The sequence below is a fragment of the Triticum aestivum genome, chromosome 7D (assembly GCF_018294505.1).
Source record: "Triticum aestivum cultivar Chinese Spring chromosome 7D, IWGSC CS RefSeq v2.1, whole genome shotgun sequence".
Taxonomy (NCBI): Eukaryota; Viridiplantae; Streptophyta; class Magnoliopsida; order Poales; family Poaceae; genus Triticum; species Triticum aestivum.
The window spans coordinates 71,880,945-71,899,505 of record NC_057814.1 but is presented as its reverse complement, the minus strand read 5'-3'; the positions used below and the strand labels follow the sequence as shown (position 1 = coordinate 71,899,505).

At 45.9% G+C, this 18,561-nt stretch overlaps 1 protein-coding gene across 3 annotated transcripts; it reads right to left on the bottom strand.

The window, feature by feature from the left end:
• Positions 1–11,214: 11,214 nt before the first annotated feature.
• On the bottom strand, positions 11,215–12,514 carry LOC123166300 (uncharacterized). Of its 3 annotated transcripts, none has more exons than XM_044584080.1 (3): positions 12,107–12,514; positions 11,876–11,979; positions 11,215–11,625 (listed from the first exon to the last, which is right to left on the bottom strand). In XM_044584080.1, the coding sequence occupies exons 1-3, from the start codon at positions 12,486–12,488 to the stop codon at positions 11,464–11,466; spliced, it is 648 nt and encodes a 215-aa protein (XP_044440015.1). In that variant the 5' UTR covers positions 12,489–12,514; the 3' UTR covers positions 11,215–11,463. The 3 variants fall into 3 exon arrangements, with proteins under 3 accessions (XP_044440015.1, XP_044440016.1, XP_044440017.1); XM_044584081.1 differs by having other exon boundaries at positions 11,911–11,979; XM_044584082.1 differs by lacking the exon at positions 11,876–11,979.
• Positions 12,515–18,561: the final 6,047 nt, after the last annotated feature.

Genomic DNA, 18,561 nt, shown 5'->3' with positions numbered 1-18,561 from the left:
TTCACTATTAGCTTCCCCCTTGTCGGGGTTAGCATCCGTCACCTTGTTAGTGGGGTCACCCACTTTCAACGGTGCGGTAGATAATTTAAGCCCTTCAAGGAATTTATTAAACATGCTCTCAACCTCGTCCGTCATGGAGGTTTTCAATGTGTCCAAAGCCACATTGAATTCCTCGCGTGAGATCGAGGTTCCCCCATCGGCCGTAGACGAGAACGGATTCACACCGGAGTGCTCCTCCACACTGTCTACGGTGTCAACCATACTCTTCGGACGGCAAAGTCCTTAATAAAGAGACGAGGCTCTGATACCAATTGAAAGGATCGATATAGTTGACTAGAGGGGGGTGAATAGGCAACTAACAATTTTTAGCTTTTCTTTACCAAATTAAACTTTGCATCAAGGTAGGTTGTCTAGATATGCAACTAGGTGACCAACCTATATGATGCAACAACAACAAGCACACAAGCAAGCAAGGGATATAACACAAATAAGCTTGCACAAGTAAAGGCATGAGATAACCAAGAGTGGAGCCGGTGGAGACGAGGATGTGTTACCGAAGTTCCTTCCCTTTGAAGGGAAGTACGTCTCCGTTGGAGCGGTGTGGAGGCACAATGCTCCCAAGAAGCCACTAGGGCCACCGTATTCTCCTCACGCCCTCACACAATGCGAGATGCCGTGATTCCACTATTGGCGCCCTTGAAGGCGGCGACCGAACCTTTACAAACAAGGTTGGGGCAATCTCCACAACTTAATTGGAGGCTCCCAACGACACCACGAAGCTTCACCACAATGGACTATGGCTTCACGGTGACCTCAACCGTCTAGGGTGCTCAAACACCCAAGAGTAACAAGATCTGCTAGGGATTAGTGGGGGAATCAAATTTCTCTTGGTGGAAGTGTAGATCGGGGCCTTCTCAACCAATCCTGAGCAAATCAACAAGTTTGATTGGCTAGGGAGAGAGATCGGGCGAAAATGGAGCTTGGAGCAACAATGGAGCTTTTGGGGGAAGAGGTAGGTCAACATTGGGGAAGAAGACACCCTTTTATAGTGGGGGGGAACAAACCAACCGTTACCCCCCACCAGCCCCGCAGAGAGCGGTACTACCGCTTAACAACCCAAGCGGTACTACCACTCGGCCAGCGGTACTACCGCTTAACTGCCTAGGTGGTACTACCGCTCCCCCTCGCGGTACTACCGCTTGGGAGCGGTACTGCCGCCTCCCCTGCCGTGGCTAGCGCCATAAAACCCGACACGAAAAAAAGAGGCCTCGAATCGAGGCGGCACTAACACGAAGCCGGAGCGGTACTACGGCTGGGGGCTACAAGCGGTACTACCGCTGTGGAGCGGTACTGCCGCTTGTAGCACCCAAGCGGTACTACCGCTCTGGCCCGCGGTACTACCGCTTAGACCAGAGAAAACGCAAAGAGGATAAGATCGAGCACTCCATTGAAGCGGAGAGGCTCGGAGGGTGTGCAAGTGATGTGTACGTGATTATTCAACCCTAGCCTTTCCAAAGCGGACCCCCTCTTGATAGTACAGTGATCCCTACGAAACTAGTCCACCACACTGAATCGAAAAGACTACACCGTCTTCGCTTCAAACTCTGAGGGGAGGAAATCGTCTCGTGCCAAAGGATGAATCTCTGAAAAACTCAGTAGGTTGAGGAGCAACTCTTTGCTCTACTGGTCGGGGCGAAGATGCCCCGAACAAGCCCCTCAAAGGATTAGTATCCATAGTAACAAGTGACAGAAAATTTCAGCACACGATATAAATGTTTCCTTACCAAGTTCCACTCACCAAAGGCGCTTCACTCCCCGGCAACGGCGCCAGAAAAGAGTCTTGATGACCCACAAGTGTAGGGGATCTACCGTAGTCCTTTCGATAAGCAAGAGTGTCGAACCCAACGAGGAGCAGAAGGAAACGACAAGCGGTTTTCAGTAAGGTATTCTCTGCAAGCACTGAAATTGTAGGTAACAGATAGTTTTGTGATAAGATAATTTGTAACGGGTAACAAGCAATGAAAGTGAATAAAGTGCAGCAAGGTGGCCCAATCCTTTTTGTAGCAAAGGACAAGCCTGGACAAATTCTTATAATGAGAAAAGCGCTCCCGAGGACACATGGGAATTATCGTCAAGCTAGTTTTCATCATGCTCATATGATTCGCGTTCGTTACTTTGATAATTTGATATGTGGGTGGACCGGTGCTTGGGTACTGCCCTTTCTTGGACAAGCATCCCACTTATGATTAACCCCTATTGCAAGCGTCCGCAACTACAAAAGAAGTATTAAGGTAAACCTAACCATAGCATGAAACTAGTGGATCCAAATCAGCCCCTTACGAAGCAACGCATAAACTAGGGTTTAAGCTTCTGTCACTCTAGCAACCCATCATCTACTTATTACTTCCCAATGCCTTCCTCTAGGCCGAAATAATGGTGAAGTGTCATGTAGTCGACGTTCACATGACACCACTAGAGGAGAGACAACATACATCTCATCAAAATATCGAACGAATACCAAATTCACATGACTACTAATAGCAAGACTTCACCCATGTCCTCAGGAACAAACGTAACTACTCACAACGCATATTCATGTTCATGATTAGAGGAGTATTAATATGCATTAAGGATCTGAACATATGATCTTCCACCAAATAAACCAAGTAGCATCAACTACAAGGAGTAATCAACACTACTAGCAACCCACAAGTACCAATTTGTGGTGTTGATACAAGATTGGATACAAGAGATGAACTAGGGTTTTGAGAGGAGATGGTGCTGGTGAAGATGTTGATGGAGATTGACCCCCTCCCGATGAGAGGATCGTTGGTGATGATGACGGTGATGATTTCCCCCTCCCGGAGGGAAGTTTCCCCGGCAGAACAGCTCCGCCGGAGCCCTAGATTGGTTCCGCCAAGGTTCCGCCTCGTGGCGGCGGAGTTTCGTCCCGAAAGCTTGCTTATGATTTTTTTTCCAGGGTAAAAGCCTTCATATTGCAGAAGAGGGGCACCGGAGCGCCACCAGGGGGCCCATGAGACAGGGGGGCGTGCCTAGTAGGGGTGGGCGCGCCCCCACCCTCGTGGACAGGGTGTGGTCCCCCTCTTATACTTTCTTTGCTCAATAATTCTTAATAATTCCAAAAATGACTTTCGTGGAGTTTCAGGACTTTTGGAGCTGTGCAGAATAGGTTTCCAATTTCCCAGCCATAATCCCAGCTGCCGGCATTCTCCCTCTTCATGATAAACCTTGTAAAATAAGAGAGAATAGCCATAAGTATTGTGACATAATGTGTAATAACAGCCCATAATGCAATAAATATCGATATAAAAGCATGATGCAAAATGGATGTATCAGCGGCGGTGGAGCTTTCCACGAGTGGGAGACGGAGGCGGGACGGCCGTGTGCCTCGATCTGGATCAAGGAGAGGGAGGCCGCCGGAGGGGAGAGAGGGAGGGAGGAGCAGAGCATGGGGATCTTGCCGGAGGGGAGGGAGGGAGGAGCAGAGCACGGCGATCTGGATCAAGGAGAGCGAGGGGAGGGGATCGAGAGGAGCTCGGCGGATCTGGAAGAGGAGAGGAGGAGAAGAGAGCGAGGGAAAGAAAGGAGGCGGGGGGTGGATGCAAAATGACCACAGGGCAGAGCTAGGGTTTCGGGGATGGTGTGGAAGGGCTGAGGACTGCCGTTGGATCCACGAACATCCGACGGTGCTCAATCCATGATCCGCGTGAGACGTCCACGGACCAATCAGAATACAGTACGACGTTATGACCATCTAAATTGGTCAAAAAATTAATTTTCTATTTTTCGAGTGCCTAATTGAGTTTTTTTTGTAAATGACCTACCATATATTTGTTGCAAAATGGGACCAGATCATTTTTATGATATATTAGGCCATATTTAATGCACAATTGGCAAAATGGTTGGTTGTCAAAAGTTTTTATACACCTCTGGTGAAAAAGACAAAATTCCGCCGTTTCAGCAGGAAGCGGATCAAATTTGAACTACAGCTGCCTCATAGTTTGCTCTTTATTTTTTCCAAAATCATTTCTAGGTACATAAGTATCTATTTAATCAGAGAAACACCCAAAAAAATCCAAGATTCAACCATTAGCTAGGAACGGTCATTCCCGCCGTTTTGACCGCATTTTGAAACGGGCATAAAAAATTCAAAACAAATCAAAAAATTGCAAAACCTTAGCATTGTGTCATTATATGTGGCCAAGTTACAAGGAAAATAATAAACTTGTAATACGATAATTATTTTAAAAAAGTGTTCTCAGAAACGAGCTATCATGTGTGGAGATCAATGGCATTCAAGCCAAATGATCAATCTTATGGCCACATTCATGACATAGTTTGTTAAAATGATCTCATATCGTGCACAAGGGTGCATATTGGAATGGCAAACAATGTTTCCTAAGGAAGTTTTTATTTTCTTTGAACGAAGAAATCATTTTCCATTTTTCGAGAGCCCAAAATGAGGGTTTTTTGTGAAGGACCTACCATATGTTTGTTGCACAATGGGACCAAATCAATTTTATAAAATATTAGGCCATATTTAATGCACAAATGACCAAATGGTTGGGTGTCAAAAGTTTTGATCCACCTCTGGTGAAAAAGACAAACTTCCGCCGATTTAGTAGGAAGCGGGTCAAATTTGAACTGCGGCTGCCTCATAGTTTGCTCTTTATTTTTTTCCAAAAATCATTTATAGGTACAAAAGTGTCTATTTAATCAGAGAAACACCAAAAAAATCCAAGATTCAACCACTAGCTAGGAACGGTCATTCCCGCAGTTTTGACCACATTTTGAAATGGGCATAAAAAATTCAAAAAAAATCAAAAAATTCGAAAACCTTCGCATTGTGTCATTATATGTGACCAAGTTACCAAGAAAAATAATAAACTTGTAATACAGCAATTATTTAAAAAAAATGTTCTCAGAAACGAGCTATCATGTGTGGAGATCAATGGTATTCAAGCCAAATGATCAATCTTATGGCCACATTCATGACATAGTTTGTTAAAATGATCTCATATCGTTCACAAGGGTGCATATTGGAATGGCAAACAATGTTGCCTAAGGAAGTTTTCATTTTGTTTGGACGAAAAAACCATTTTCCATTTTTTGAGTGCCCAAAATGAGGTTTTTTATGAAGAACCTACCAAATAATTGTTGCAAAATTGGACCAAATCAATTTTATAAAATATTAGGCCATATTTAATGCACAAATGACCAAATGGTTGGGTGTCAAAAGTTTTGATCCACCTCTCATGAAAAAGACAAATTTCCGCCGATTCAGTAGGAAGCGGGTCAAATTTGAACTGTAGCTGCCTCGTAGTTTGCTCTTTATTTTTTCCAAAAATCATTTCTAGGTACATAAGTACCTATTTAGTCAGAAATACATGGTTTGGTGGCGATACGTCGAGGTTTGGACGGTGGCCGAGGGCCCCAACTCTAGAGCGCGTAAACTCGCATGCCCGCCGCATGGTCACTGCGTGACCGTGGCGTTTCCATGTGTTCTGGGCGGCCTAGGCATGTCTAGTGGGTTGGGAACTCCCCAGGTAGGTGCTAAGAAGGAAATTACAACATAAGATTCTCACGAGAAGACCGATCTATGCTCAAACATGAATTAGCAGCCAAGTGTTTGATTAGCAGTACGGGAAATGCACATGGCTCATGGGCGTGAGTTTTGGCTGAGGATGATCAGTTACTAAGAAGACCGTCTTCACAAATTTTTAGCTCAAAAGGAGGAGCCTAGGTGGTACTTGCTTTGCAAAGTACCACACTGGACATAAATACGAATGTTGAAGCTGGGCTCAAAATAATGAATGGATTGAGCTGGCATTTGGTGGAGGATGATTATTTGGGCATAGGAAAGCACTGTAGAAAATGGATACCATTTGGGCATGCCAAAGTGGTACTTCCTTCACAATGCTCTTCTCTGGACAGAAACTTCGGAAAATTAGTGAGAGAAATTGGCTAAATGAAATGAGCTCAAATTTGGTGTAGGTAAGTTACATAGGCATATAGAATATTTGGAAAAAATTCAACTCATTAGGATATGCATAGCTAGTAATTCTTCCACAAAGGTTCTAGGTGGACAAAAACTTTGGAAATTTGCCGAGGAAGATTTACTGGGCAAATGGAGCTGAATTTTGTCATGAGGCAATGATTTGGATAGGAAACAGTGCCCAAAATTTTTTAGGGCAACCAAGAATATATAAATAGCACTTCCTTCACAATGCTCTTCTCTGGACAGAAACTTCAGAAAATTAGTGAAAGAAATTGGCTAAATGAACTGAGCTCAAATTTGGTGTAGGTAAGTTACATAGGCATAGAGAATATGTGGCAAAAATTCAACTCATTAGGATACGCATAGCTAGTACTTCTTTCACAAAGGTTCTAGGTGGACAAAAACTTTGGAAATTTGCAGAGGAAGATTTACTGGGCAAATGGAGCTGAATTTTGTCATGAGGCAATGATTTGGATAGGAAATAGTGCCCAAAATTTTTGAGGGCAATCAAGAATATATAAATAGCACTTCCTTCACAAAGTGTTTTTCTGAGGAAAATGAATATTGTTGAATTATTTTTGAACTAGGCAAGGAAGGTTTTTTACATATTTGACAAAGATATGACCCAAAGAATTTATGAGATTTTTTTTGGGAATTTTAGAAATGACAGAAATATAGGTTGCTTCACAACCTAGGGCAAAAACTGACACATGGACATGACACATAGGCAAAACTGATGACTAATTCTTCCAGGGTCACTAACAGGAGGTCACTAGTTGACATATTTCTTGTAGTGAACGTGCTTCAGCGGTCGCCGTGTTTGCTAGGCTTGCCGAAGGCAACAGCCCACCGGTGAACTTTACTGTCAACGGGCACAACTACGACAAAGGATACTACCTTGGTGACGGTATCTATCCTCAGTGGACCACTATTGTCAAAACAATCCCCAACCTTGTCGGAGAGAAGAGGAAAAGATTTGCCCAAGAGCAAGAGAGTGATAGGAAGGATGTCGAGCGTGCCTTTGGTATTTTGCAATCTCGATGGGGCATCGTTCGGTATCCTGCTAATACCTGGAGCACGTAGAAACTGTGGGAGGTGATGAATGCTTGTGTGATCATGCATAATATGATCTTAGAAGATGAGCGCCCGGAACGTCTGTGAGAAATAAGCTCCATATTTTGCACATATAAAAAGTGTGGCAAGATTTTCTAAGAGAAGTCAAAGCATGGCTAATTTTTTTTAAACACATAAAGTAAGGCAAATGTGATGAAAATTCTGTGATAGACCAAGTTAATCACCAACCAAACAGGCCCACTACGTTAGCGAGAACAAGACAAGAAAACTCAATAATCTATCACGCACATTCGCATAGGTGTGGCAGCTCTCGCGAGGTATCAAAAAAATTGTTAGCCGGTATCTGGTGCACCGGTGCTTGTGGTGCATTCAGTCTTGGATGCACTTATTAAAATACTGAAGAAAAAAGTAGTAGCACGTTGACACGTCTATGTTATCACAAAATTCAAAATTTAAATTAGATATTAAAATTACAAAGCCGACAGTGAATAGCATATATATATATATATATATATATATATATATATATATATATATATATATATATCTTAGAAAATCTTAGCCACCCCTTGCCCCCGCGCGGTGCAGCAGCAGTTCCTTCCTCGGGCAGCAGCAGTTCCGCGCGGTGCAGCTCCGGATGGTGTGGAGGCGGCGGCGTAATTTCTAGGCGGCGGGTTGGCGCGGCGGCTGGCGGCGCCTTCCTCGTGGCCCAGACCTGGGCCCTTGGCCCCATCTGGCTATGGGCGGGCCTGGCTCGGCCTCGTTTGCGTCGACTCTGGCAGCCGAAGGTACGGCTCGTGCGGGGGGTAGTGGAGTTGGCGGCGCGCCCACTGCAGCGCGATGACGGGAGCTTCACATCCTGTTGTTGCGTCCAAGTGAGGCCTGGTATGCTCCTCTTGTTGCGTCCGGTCAGTGACCGCCGATGGCGGTGGAGGTTGTCCCCTCCTGCGTGGCTGATGGCTCTGTCGTGTTCCCGGTTGTTCCCTCTAGGGTCTGTCAGTCCCGCTTCGCTTACCATGGTGAGACGACGGCGGTGATTACAAGACCGTGGTGGCGCCTGTTGGTGGGCGGCATGTTTGGTGGAGTGTGACGAATTGGTCGGGGTTGTGGTTGGTTGGCGGACGGGACAAATCCTTGTCAGCTGGGCCGGCACCGACGCGGTGACGCCTGCAGGAGCCACAGTTCCTTCCTGAAGGGCATCGGGTATTCCCCTTCCCCATGCCCCTCCGCGTACCGGGGGAAACCCTAGGACTAGTACGGGCAGCAGCGTCGGCATCGTCGCGTTCCTTCTTGAAGGTGTTGCTTGGTATGCGGCGGTCCGAAGTGCTAGGAGCGTGGTGGTAATTCTCCGGCGGGCGCAGTGGTTGCAGGTCACCTTCATTTTCATCGATCCGACTCTGTTGTCATGTGTTTCTCTTTTATTTCTTTTGGGCATACTTGTGTTGTTTGCTCCAGCAGTGGAATCGCAGTTGTATCGGATGGTTGCTATATTTATATAGCAGGACGAAAGCCTATTTCCTGATTACCTCTATTGATTACAAAATTTTCTTTTCTTGTATCTGAAGCAGTGCTTTAAATTTTGATTTGAAATTTTGTGACAACATATATTGATAATGTGCTCATGTACTAAATCTTTTTTTTTCAGATTTCCCTAACGTTTTAAAAAAATTTAGGCAACCCTAACGTTTTAAATGGTGCAAGGGAAGTTGGGTGCCTCTAGTGCAGCAGGTATCCCGCAGGCCGGTGCTGACATATTGGGCCGCTAGTGCAAAACAATGATATTAGCTAGTATTTTACTTTATTCATCACAACAACAACACAATTCTGAGGAGAACATTCGATCTATCCATCAACTGTCAAGGTAGTACAAAGAAACACCAAAAGTACAAAAATTCTTCCAAGCCAGGTCTATAGACGACCTAGCGACGGCTACAAAGCACTGGAGCGAGTCGAAGGCGCGTCGTCGTCATCGCCCCTCCTTCATCAGAGCCAGACAAACTTTGTTGTAGTAGACAGGCAGGAAAGTCATCGTGTTAAGGCCCTATAGGACCAGCGCACTAGAAGATCAACCACCGCCAATGAAGAAAGCGTAGATCGGAGGATCCAATCTGTAGACACGCGAACACAGACGAACGAAGACCAGATCCACGTGGATCCACCGAAGACCAACGCTGACCGAATCGCATGAAAATCCGCTGGAGACCGAGGGCGGTCCCACGTAGACACATCCGGTGTCAGAGGACACCAGGTAAGTTTGTAGAGCTTTGCTACACATACATGATGTTACAGGCATGAGGGGTTTACAGGGTGTTGTGGCGGTTTTTAATTGGTCATTAGTAGAGGCACGGGCCCACCCACATTGAAATCAGGGGGTCGTGTTTAGAAAGTTTGGAAGGAGCCTGTAGAAACCTGTAAAAGCCTGTACGTCTAGCATTAATGATATTTGTAATACTCATGTGCGCATTCTGTAAACGTCTTGTATAGAAAGCCCTAGTCTTTAGGATCTGGCGCAATCTCCATGGCATGCGTCATGCGTGCCTATGATTCAGGAACTGCTATTAGCGGCAACAACGTTGGGACTATACCTGGCCATACCTCGGGCCGGGCCTAGCCAAGCCCGATGCAAAAAATCTAGGCCCAGGCCCGGCCCAGCCATCGGGCTTGGTTTTTGGGCCCAATCCTGGCCCACACGTGTAAAAGCCCGCCGGGCCATGGGCCGGGCCCCTTCAGAAAAACGCGAAAACAACAGGCCCGGGCCCGGTCCAGCCTTTGGGCTCAAAATCGAGGGCCGGGCCGGGTCAGGCTTTTTTGGACCGGGCTGCCCATAGCCAGGACTAGTTGCGATATACTGTATCGAAGAGATGAGGAAGGATAAGATTTCGTCCAACCATTTGATCGTTTTTATTTAGGCCTGCAACCCTAAAGAAACCTCACCTACTCATGGCTTCTTGCCTCCCCCTGCAAAGATTCATCATGGCAGCACCTCATCCACCCGCCCAACCGTCATAGAAGCGTCCGTGCTGCCACGGCTTATTCGCCTAATCGTTGGACAATTGATGAAAGTATCGCAAGTCGCTACTCCCTTTGTAAAGAAATATAAAGCGCTAGGGATCTAAACGCTCTTATACAACATTTTTTTAGGTCTAGGGCTTTTAGTTTCAAGGATGCCACAATTAAAAATTGAATTACTACCATTTGCTCGTGTTGGTAAGTAAGAATCAAGTCCAAGTGGTTCTCATTTATATGGATTACTAGACCATTGCTGGCGCGCGTTGCTGCGCCCCCTCCATTTTTGCAATGTAAAGTTAGCGATGGATGTCCCCCCAGAAAAAGTTAGAAATAGGTGCAAATCTATGAAGGGGTTTTATTTTGGTTTTAAACTGGCATTACGTACTATATATTTTATAACAACAAATTCCACAAATTAATTTCCAATATAAATTCAACTGATCGATCAAATAGTTTTCAACAGTTTATTTTCTGCTCAGTGCAATGATGCACACAGATTCATAATTCAGATAGTGCACCATTAAACTCCTATGAAACATTTGGGTAGAGAAATTGTCTGATATCAAGTCTGCACACGTCTATACAATCATCACCTGCAGATGCACAGTCAACCGTCAGTGACCTGTTTCAAGATGTACAACTCTTGCCCTCAGTCGTGTAGTTTCTAAACCTGAATAAACAGGAGGAACAATTGAAAAAGTAGTATATGCACGTTTTTCAAACATCTCTTCAATCTATGGGAATAAGACTGCTAGGTGTAGTGCCTCCTGTGCGATGGACCTGTTTCAGATTACCATATATTTATTTAATTTTATTCAAGGAAATATATATTTGTAAAGCTAAGAAGGGACATCAACTATTGTGAAAATGTCAGAATTATTGCTTTGTGATATCTATGACTCTAAAAAGGCAAGTGGTTGTGTTGTGTTATAACTGCAGACAAAAAATACTTACCAAGTTACCATTCACGTCTAGTGGACACCTAAAAAACGATTATACTTTAAATCTTCTGTCCTTGAATTTTACTTTGCTTTTTGGAAAAGATATAGACCACTCAATGTGTATGCTCCCAAGACATAACCAAAAAAGAATACCAGAACATGAAGTCATTCTTGGATAGTGATATGTAGATTCCCCTGGTAAACATTAAAAAACAACACTTCTCCATATAATGGTGCTGCTGCAGAAATTCTCTGTTTCAGCTAGTAGTTCTCTAAGTAGAAAGCGCTTTAGGTTTCAAGGCTGACGTTCTTTGCGTGCTAGTTGCAAAATAACAAACACATATTTGCGCATTGGGGGATTCTTTGCTCATTGGGGGATTCTTTGTTCCTTGTCTTTGTTCAGAAGTCCATGAGCTGCCTCTACTTGGACTTGAGCTCCTCTGATGGATTGAGGGATTCAGAAAGAAAGAAAATGAGAGGAGCAAGAACAATGTCAATGTGTCGATGCGGTGGTGGCCTTTGATCCATCTTTCTGCACATTTTGACTCGCAAGTGCAACAATAATTTGATGGCTAAAAGATTCTGCAGAGAACAAAAATAACATGATCGATTAAGAAAATTTCCTTGTGTAAACAAACGTCATAATAGAATTGCAAGCAATTTTCATGATCGGTTGAAAAGATAAATAGTTACTCTAATATCCTGTACATCACTTTGGCTGCTCGCATATTACACATGGAGTTGCAACAACTCAATCGTAGACAAAGAGCATGGCCTAATATATTCATATGCACTGCTATGCTCAATACAAGGATAAAAATAGTAATCACACCAGATGTAAGTAAATCAATTTTTTGCTTTCAGCACCATAGAGCAAAATGGACAGAGAATATGGCTCTTCAATTTTCCCTCTTTTCCCTGTATGCATTCGCTGGCCTGGATTCATGAAAAAAAACTTGGATGACAACATGATTTTTCCAATCCTAACTGAAGTGTATAATATCAAGATGAGCAAACGTAAACGAACATGTCTAACAGCCATTCGAGCCCCTTGAAGCCATACCTGCCCTGAGCCCCTCCCAACCGAGACTCCCCAACTGAAACTGCCCCGACGTCCGCGCGTACCTCCGGCCAGATCTGGAGCGTGGAGCGGCGGTTCGCCCACGGACTCCAGAAAAATCGGATACATGCTTCTGGGTGTAGTGTGCCACCGATCTGGAGATGGAGCTCGTGGCCGCCCGAGAAAGAGATGATCCCTGTTGCACCTTTCCGACGGAAGATACAAGAAGGAGGTTATCGACGGCTAGACGGAGACGGAGGCAGCGTTCCGACGGGGCGGCCGAGGAGTGCGCCGTGAGGAGGTGCGTGCCGAACGAAACAACGGCGGCGGCGGCGCAACATGTGTCGTGGGTGAGAGAGGAGAGATCGGGGGTGGGATTAGACATGAGAGATCAGGTGGAACGGGAGGAAACGTTCCTTGACCGTCCATCCGAGATCAGACGTTCTTAGTATAGGCAAACGAGAGGGCCTAGATTTGGTTTCGGGAGTAGCTGCTCAAAGGACAGTCGGCCCAGGAGCAGCCCACACACGAGAGGAAGTATATCGGACGGCCATCAACGATCAATCCAAGAAATCCAACGGCAAGGAGTGTGGATGCGTGAGAGGGCTGCGTTTAGGCTCGGTTATAATGTCCTTAATTCCTCAACCTTTGAATGCAATACTCAGTACTACACAATGTAAGTAAGTACATCTTCATAATTATAAATTCAATCAATATGTTTTATCTTATGTTTTGATGTTAGCCTGTTTAAACATAAATAGTGCAGCCTTAGCTGATTAAATTTGTCTTCAAAGTTTTTATGCGTTATTGTTCAGTTTGGGCAAAAAACTTCATATCTCTCCCTAATAATAAAGCACGGATTGGGTCTCCGGGTTCACCGTCGCGGCATTTTTGCAGAATAGTCCTTGTGTTTTTTGCTATTTGACCCGCACTCCATGAAGTATGTTTGTTTAGGCAAAAAACGTTTCGATCCAGCACCCTTCGTCCGCAAGGAAAAATAAATTGAAGCGTGCGGGGATCGAACTCGCGCCATGCGTTACTATCGACGGGACGGAACCAGCTGGGCTGGCTGCCCTTTCTTTCCGTTCAATGGGATGTGCGGCAATATGATCTGTTTCCTTTGCCGCACAAGGATGGATAAGGCGAAGGGGGCGACAGATGCTGATGCGTGGGGGGAGAGAGTGGGAGGAGTGCGCGTACACGGGAGGCGGGCTCCGACGAACGGAGGCGACAGGAGGAGCTCCGCGGCGACCTGAAGGCCATCAGCCATGGCCGTTGTGGTTTCGCGTGCGCCCGCGAGCAGCTGCACGCTGGGGGGAGGCGGAGCTCGACGCAGCGCGCGAACCTAGCCTTGGTGCGACGGCGGCGCGGCTGCTGTCCTCCCGTCCAACCCGCAGCACGCCGAGCCTCACCGGAGTTCCTCCATGATGCCGGTAGGAAGCCCCTATCCCGCAGTCTCTCTCTGCTTCCTTCCCATGTTCCCTCTCTGAATCTCTCTCTCCTTCCTTTCTTCAGTAAGCAGCTGCCACTGCCCTCCATGGAGCCCCGACGCCTCCGCCATGAACCCATCCATCCCTCCTGTGCGCGCTTCCCTGCAACTCCAGACGCCCGCCCGCAGCTCTCTGAATCGAGCAGCAGCAGTTCGGGCAGAGGACGACGCCTCTGCCTCGACCGCTCGCCCCCTCTGCTTCGCGCTGGACTGCCAAGCCCCTCCCGTCCTCATCCCCGTGCAGCTGCGCGCTCTCGCCTGCCCCCACGGCGAGCTCCGCCTCCTGCGTGTGGTCGCCGCGTCCCTCAACCTCCACCACCTGCTGCAAGTTGGTGCCCAGGGCGTCGCAAGCTGCCAGCGACGGCAGAGTTGCTGCTCCCGTGTCGTGATTGGACTCCGTGTTCTTCTCCAACAGCAAATATGTGTTCTTCTCCAACACCAATCAATGGATTTCCCGAGCCGGATTTGAGTTTCCTACTATAAGAAGGAAGGGTCCTCGGACCAGAAGCTCCATCACATCAAATCAAATCCCGTCGAAATTGCAATCTTCGTTGAAGCATCCATGTCGCCGCCGAGTTCGCCGGAGGAAGAAGCGCAGAGTTCACCGGAGGAACAAGAACGTCCGTCCAACCATCCAATGTCGCTGCCGGCGGCTACAACAGAGGTATATATCCCCTTGATATTGATTGGATGCAATTCCCTGTTTTAGATGTTGTTTCTATTGTCAAAACTGAAAAAGAGTGTCAGCTTCAGGCAGTTATTTTCAGTTGACAGTATACTAAAAAATTTGACAATGAATATTTTGAGCCATTCAGAAACATTGCCCATGATGTTAATATGTTGACTAGAGGCCTTTTTAGAGCAGCGGCAGCAAGTGTGCTCAAGTAAATTCAGTCAGTTAGTTAATCAGGCATGTTCTTCTTTAAGGCCAAGTGATGTTCTTCTTTCAGGACAAATGATTCAGTAAATTAGTGATGTTTTTCTTTCATGAAAAATAATTCAGTGATGTTGGTCTTGAGCCGTTAGCTATGTAGCAACACCGTGTTAGGTGATCTCATCTCTGCTAACATTTACACTCGTATAATCAACTACAATTACAAGTAGAACAGTATTTTGATAAGCATTTTTACTACTGGATATCTACAATGGTTGAGTATGCTAGTTTTATGCATAACATAGCTTGGTGTCCACATATGTGTAATTTAGGCGTGGACACCATGACATTTTTATCGTGGGTCCGCCTCTGCCGGAGACAAACCTCCACACGCTATCGGGCAATGCTAGAAACATCATTCGAACGGGGGCTAGGCAGGGAGGACCTTATTCCATCTACAGAGAGCAGTCGGGGCCTCGCATTTCTGAGTAGGACACAAACCCTAACAAAACTAAAAAAACATTAGAAACCGAAGCTCTCCTGCTTGCAAAGGTTAGACCAACGGCGGCACCGAAGGGAGGCACGAGAAACCCTAGCACGCTGGGTACAGGTACAAGCGGCTGCCGTAGTATGGGAGCCACAAGAAGATCTGAGATCACCCTGCTGTGATTGCTAACCGTATGTCATCACAACAATATTCATACAAGTATATTGTAGAAAATGGAACTTTTATTGGAGATATTTTAAAACTAGGCACCTAATTCACCTTCTAAGAGCAAGTCCAGCAGCGCCCCGAAACCCTCCCCGATCGTTATTTTATGGGAGAACAGCAAAAAAACGCCTCCAGCAGTTCCCCGATCCCCTCCCCCTTTTTCTGGCCTCCCCCAAATCGCCGTCTCTCTCCCCTCTATCAAGGGGAACGACGGCCTCCCCGATCCCTGTTGGGGAACGTAGTAATTTCAAAATTTTCCTACAATCACGCAAGATCTATCTAGGTGATGCATAGCAACGAGGGGAGAGTGTGTCCACGTACCCTCGTAGACCGAAAGCGGAAGCGTTATGTAACGCGGTTGATGTGGTCGAACGTTTTCGCGATCCAACCGCTCAAGTACCAACGCACGGCACCTCCGCGATCTGCACACGTTCAGCTCGGTGACGTCCCTCGAACTCTAGATCCAACTGAGGCCGAGGGAGAGTTCTGTCAGCACAACAGCGTGGTAACGGTGATGATGAAGTTACCGGCGCAGGGCTTCGCCTAAGCACTACAACGATATGACCGAGGTGGAAAACGGTGGAAGGGGGCACCGCACACGGCTAAAAGATCAACTTGTGTGTACTTGGGGTGCTCCCCTCCCCCGTATATAAAGGAGGGAGGGAGGAGGCGGCCGGCCTAGGGGCGTGCCAAGCATAGGGAGTCCTACTAGGACTCCCAAGTCCTAGTAGGATTCCCTTTCCTATTCGGAGTAGGAGAGAAGGAAATAGAGGGAGAGGGAGAAGGAAAGGGGGGCTGCGCCCCCACCCCTTGTCCAATTCGGTTTGGGCAGGGGGGAGGCACGCGCCACCTCTTGGCCCTTCACCCCTCTCTCCACTAAAGCCCAATAAGGCCCATTACTTCTCCCGGTGAATTCCCGAAACTCCCCGATACTCCAAAAAATACCTGAATCATTCGGAACCTTTCCGATGTCCGAATATAGCCTTCCAATATATCGATCTTTACGTCTCGACCATTTCGAGACTCCTCGTCACGTCCGTGATCTCATCCGGGACTCCGAACAAACTTCGGGCATCAAATCACATAACTCATAATACAAATCATCATCGAACGTTAAGCGTGCGGACCCTACAGGTTCGAGAACTATGTAGACATGACCGAGACACATCTCCGGTCAATAACCAATAGCGGAACCTGGATGCTCATATTGGCTCCTATATATTTTACGACGATCTTTATCGGTCAAACCGCATAACAACATACGTTGTTCCCTTTGTCATCGGTATGTTACTTGCCCGAGATTCGATCGTCGGTATCATCATACCTAGTTCAATCTCGTTACCGGCAAGTCTCTTTACTCGTTCCGTAATGCTTCATCCCGCAACTAACTCATTAGTCATATTGCTTGCAAGGCTTATAGTGATGAGCATTACCAAGAGGGCCCAGAGATACCTCTCCGATACACGGAGTGACAAATCCTAATCTCGATCTGTGCCAACCCAACAAACACCTTCGGAGACACCTGTAGAGCATGTTTATAATCACCCAGTTACGTTGTGACGTTTGATAGCACACAAGGTGTTCCTCCGGTATTCGGGAGTTGCATAATCTCATAGTCTGAGGAACGTGTATAAGACATGAAGAAAGCAGTAGCAATGAAACTGTAACGATCATAATGCTAAGCTAACGCATGGGTCTTGTCCATCACATCATTCTCCTAATGATGTGATCCCGTTTATCAAATGACAACACATGTCTATGGTCAGGAAACATAGCCATCCTTGATTAACGAGCTAGTCAAGTAGAGGCATACTAGGGACACTCTGTTTTGTCTATGTATTCACACATGTACTAAGTTTCCGGTTAATACAATTCTAGCATGAATAATAAACATTTATCATGATATAAGGAAATAAATAATAACTTTATTATTGCCTCTAGGGCATATTTCCTTTAGTCTCCCACTTGCACTAGAGTCAATAATCTAGTTCACATCGCCATGTCATTTAACACCAATAGTTCACATCTGTATGTGATTAACACCCATAGTTCACATTGCCATGTGACCAACACCCAAAGGGTTTACTAGAATCAATAATTAAGTTCACATCGCTATGTGATTAGCACCCAAAGAGTACTAAGGTGTGATCATGTTTTGCTCGTGAGAGAAGTTTAGTCAACGGGTCTGTCACATCTGTATGGAGCACTGCATTGAGACTTAGAGTCATCTGGATCGGTGTAAAAGCTTGCATCGACGTAACACTTTACGACGAACTCTTTATCACCTCCATAATCGAGAAATATTTCCTTAGTCCTCACTAAGGATAATTTTGACTGCTGTCCAGTGATCTACTCTTAGATCACTATTCTACCCCCTTGCCAAACTCATGGCAAGGTGCACAATAGGTCTGGTACACAGCACATCAACCTATGACTGTGGCATAGGGAATGACTTTCATTCCCTTTCTATCTTCTGCCGTGGTCGGGCTTTGAGTCTTACTCAACTTTACACCTTGTAATACAGGCAAGAACTTCTTCTTTGACTGATCCATTTTGAACTCTTTCAAAAAAACTTGTCAAGGTATGTATTCATTGAAAAATATTATCAAGCGTCTTGATCTATCTCTATACTAGCCCAATATATAAGCAACTTCACCGAGGTCTTTCTTTGAAAAACTCCTTTCGAACTCTCCTTTATGCTTTCCAGAAAATTCTACATCATTTTCGATCAACAATATGTTATTCACATATACTTATCAGAAAGGCTGTAGTGCTCCCACTCACTTTCTTGTAAATACAGGCTTCACTTCAAGTCTGTATGAAACTATATGCTTTGATCAACTCATCAAAGCATATATTCCAACTCCAAGATGCTTGCACCAGTCCATAGATGGATCGCTGGAGCTTGCACACCTTGTTAGTACTTTTTAGGATTGACAAAACCTTTTGGTTGCATCATATACACTAGTAGGAAAAGGGGCTTTTACCCCGGTTCATAAGGGCCTTTAGTCCCGGTTCTGGAACCGGGACTAAAGGGTCGTTACTAATGCCCTAGCCCTTTAGTCCCGGTTCTTACACGAACTGGGACTAAAGGCCGTCCACGTGGCCGGTGCCGGGAGCCCAGGCAGGAGGGCCTTTGGTCCCGGTTGGTGCCACCAACCGAGACCAATAGGCATCCACGCGTCAGCACCTGGCAGGAGCTGAGGTTTTTGTTTTTTTTTTGAAAGGGAGGGGGGTTTTGGGGGTTAATTTAGGTTGTTATTAGGTAGCTATTAGAGAGAAGTGTCCTCTCTTATATCTCCGTGCTTGGTTTACCAACGCTACGTACTGCTATGCCTAAACATGGCTTAGATTGAAGTGAAGGCAACATGTGGTGCATGTCG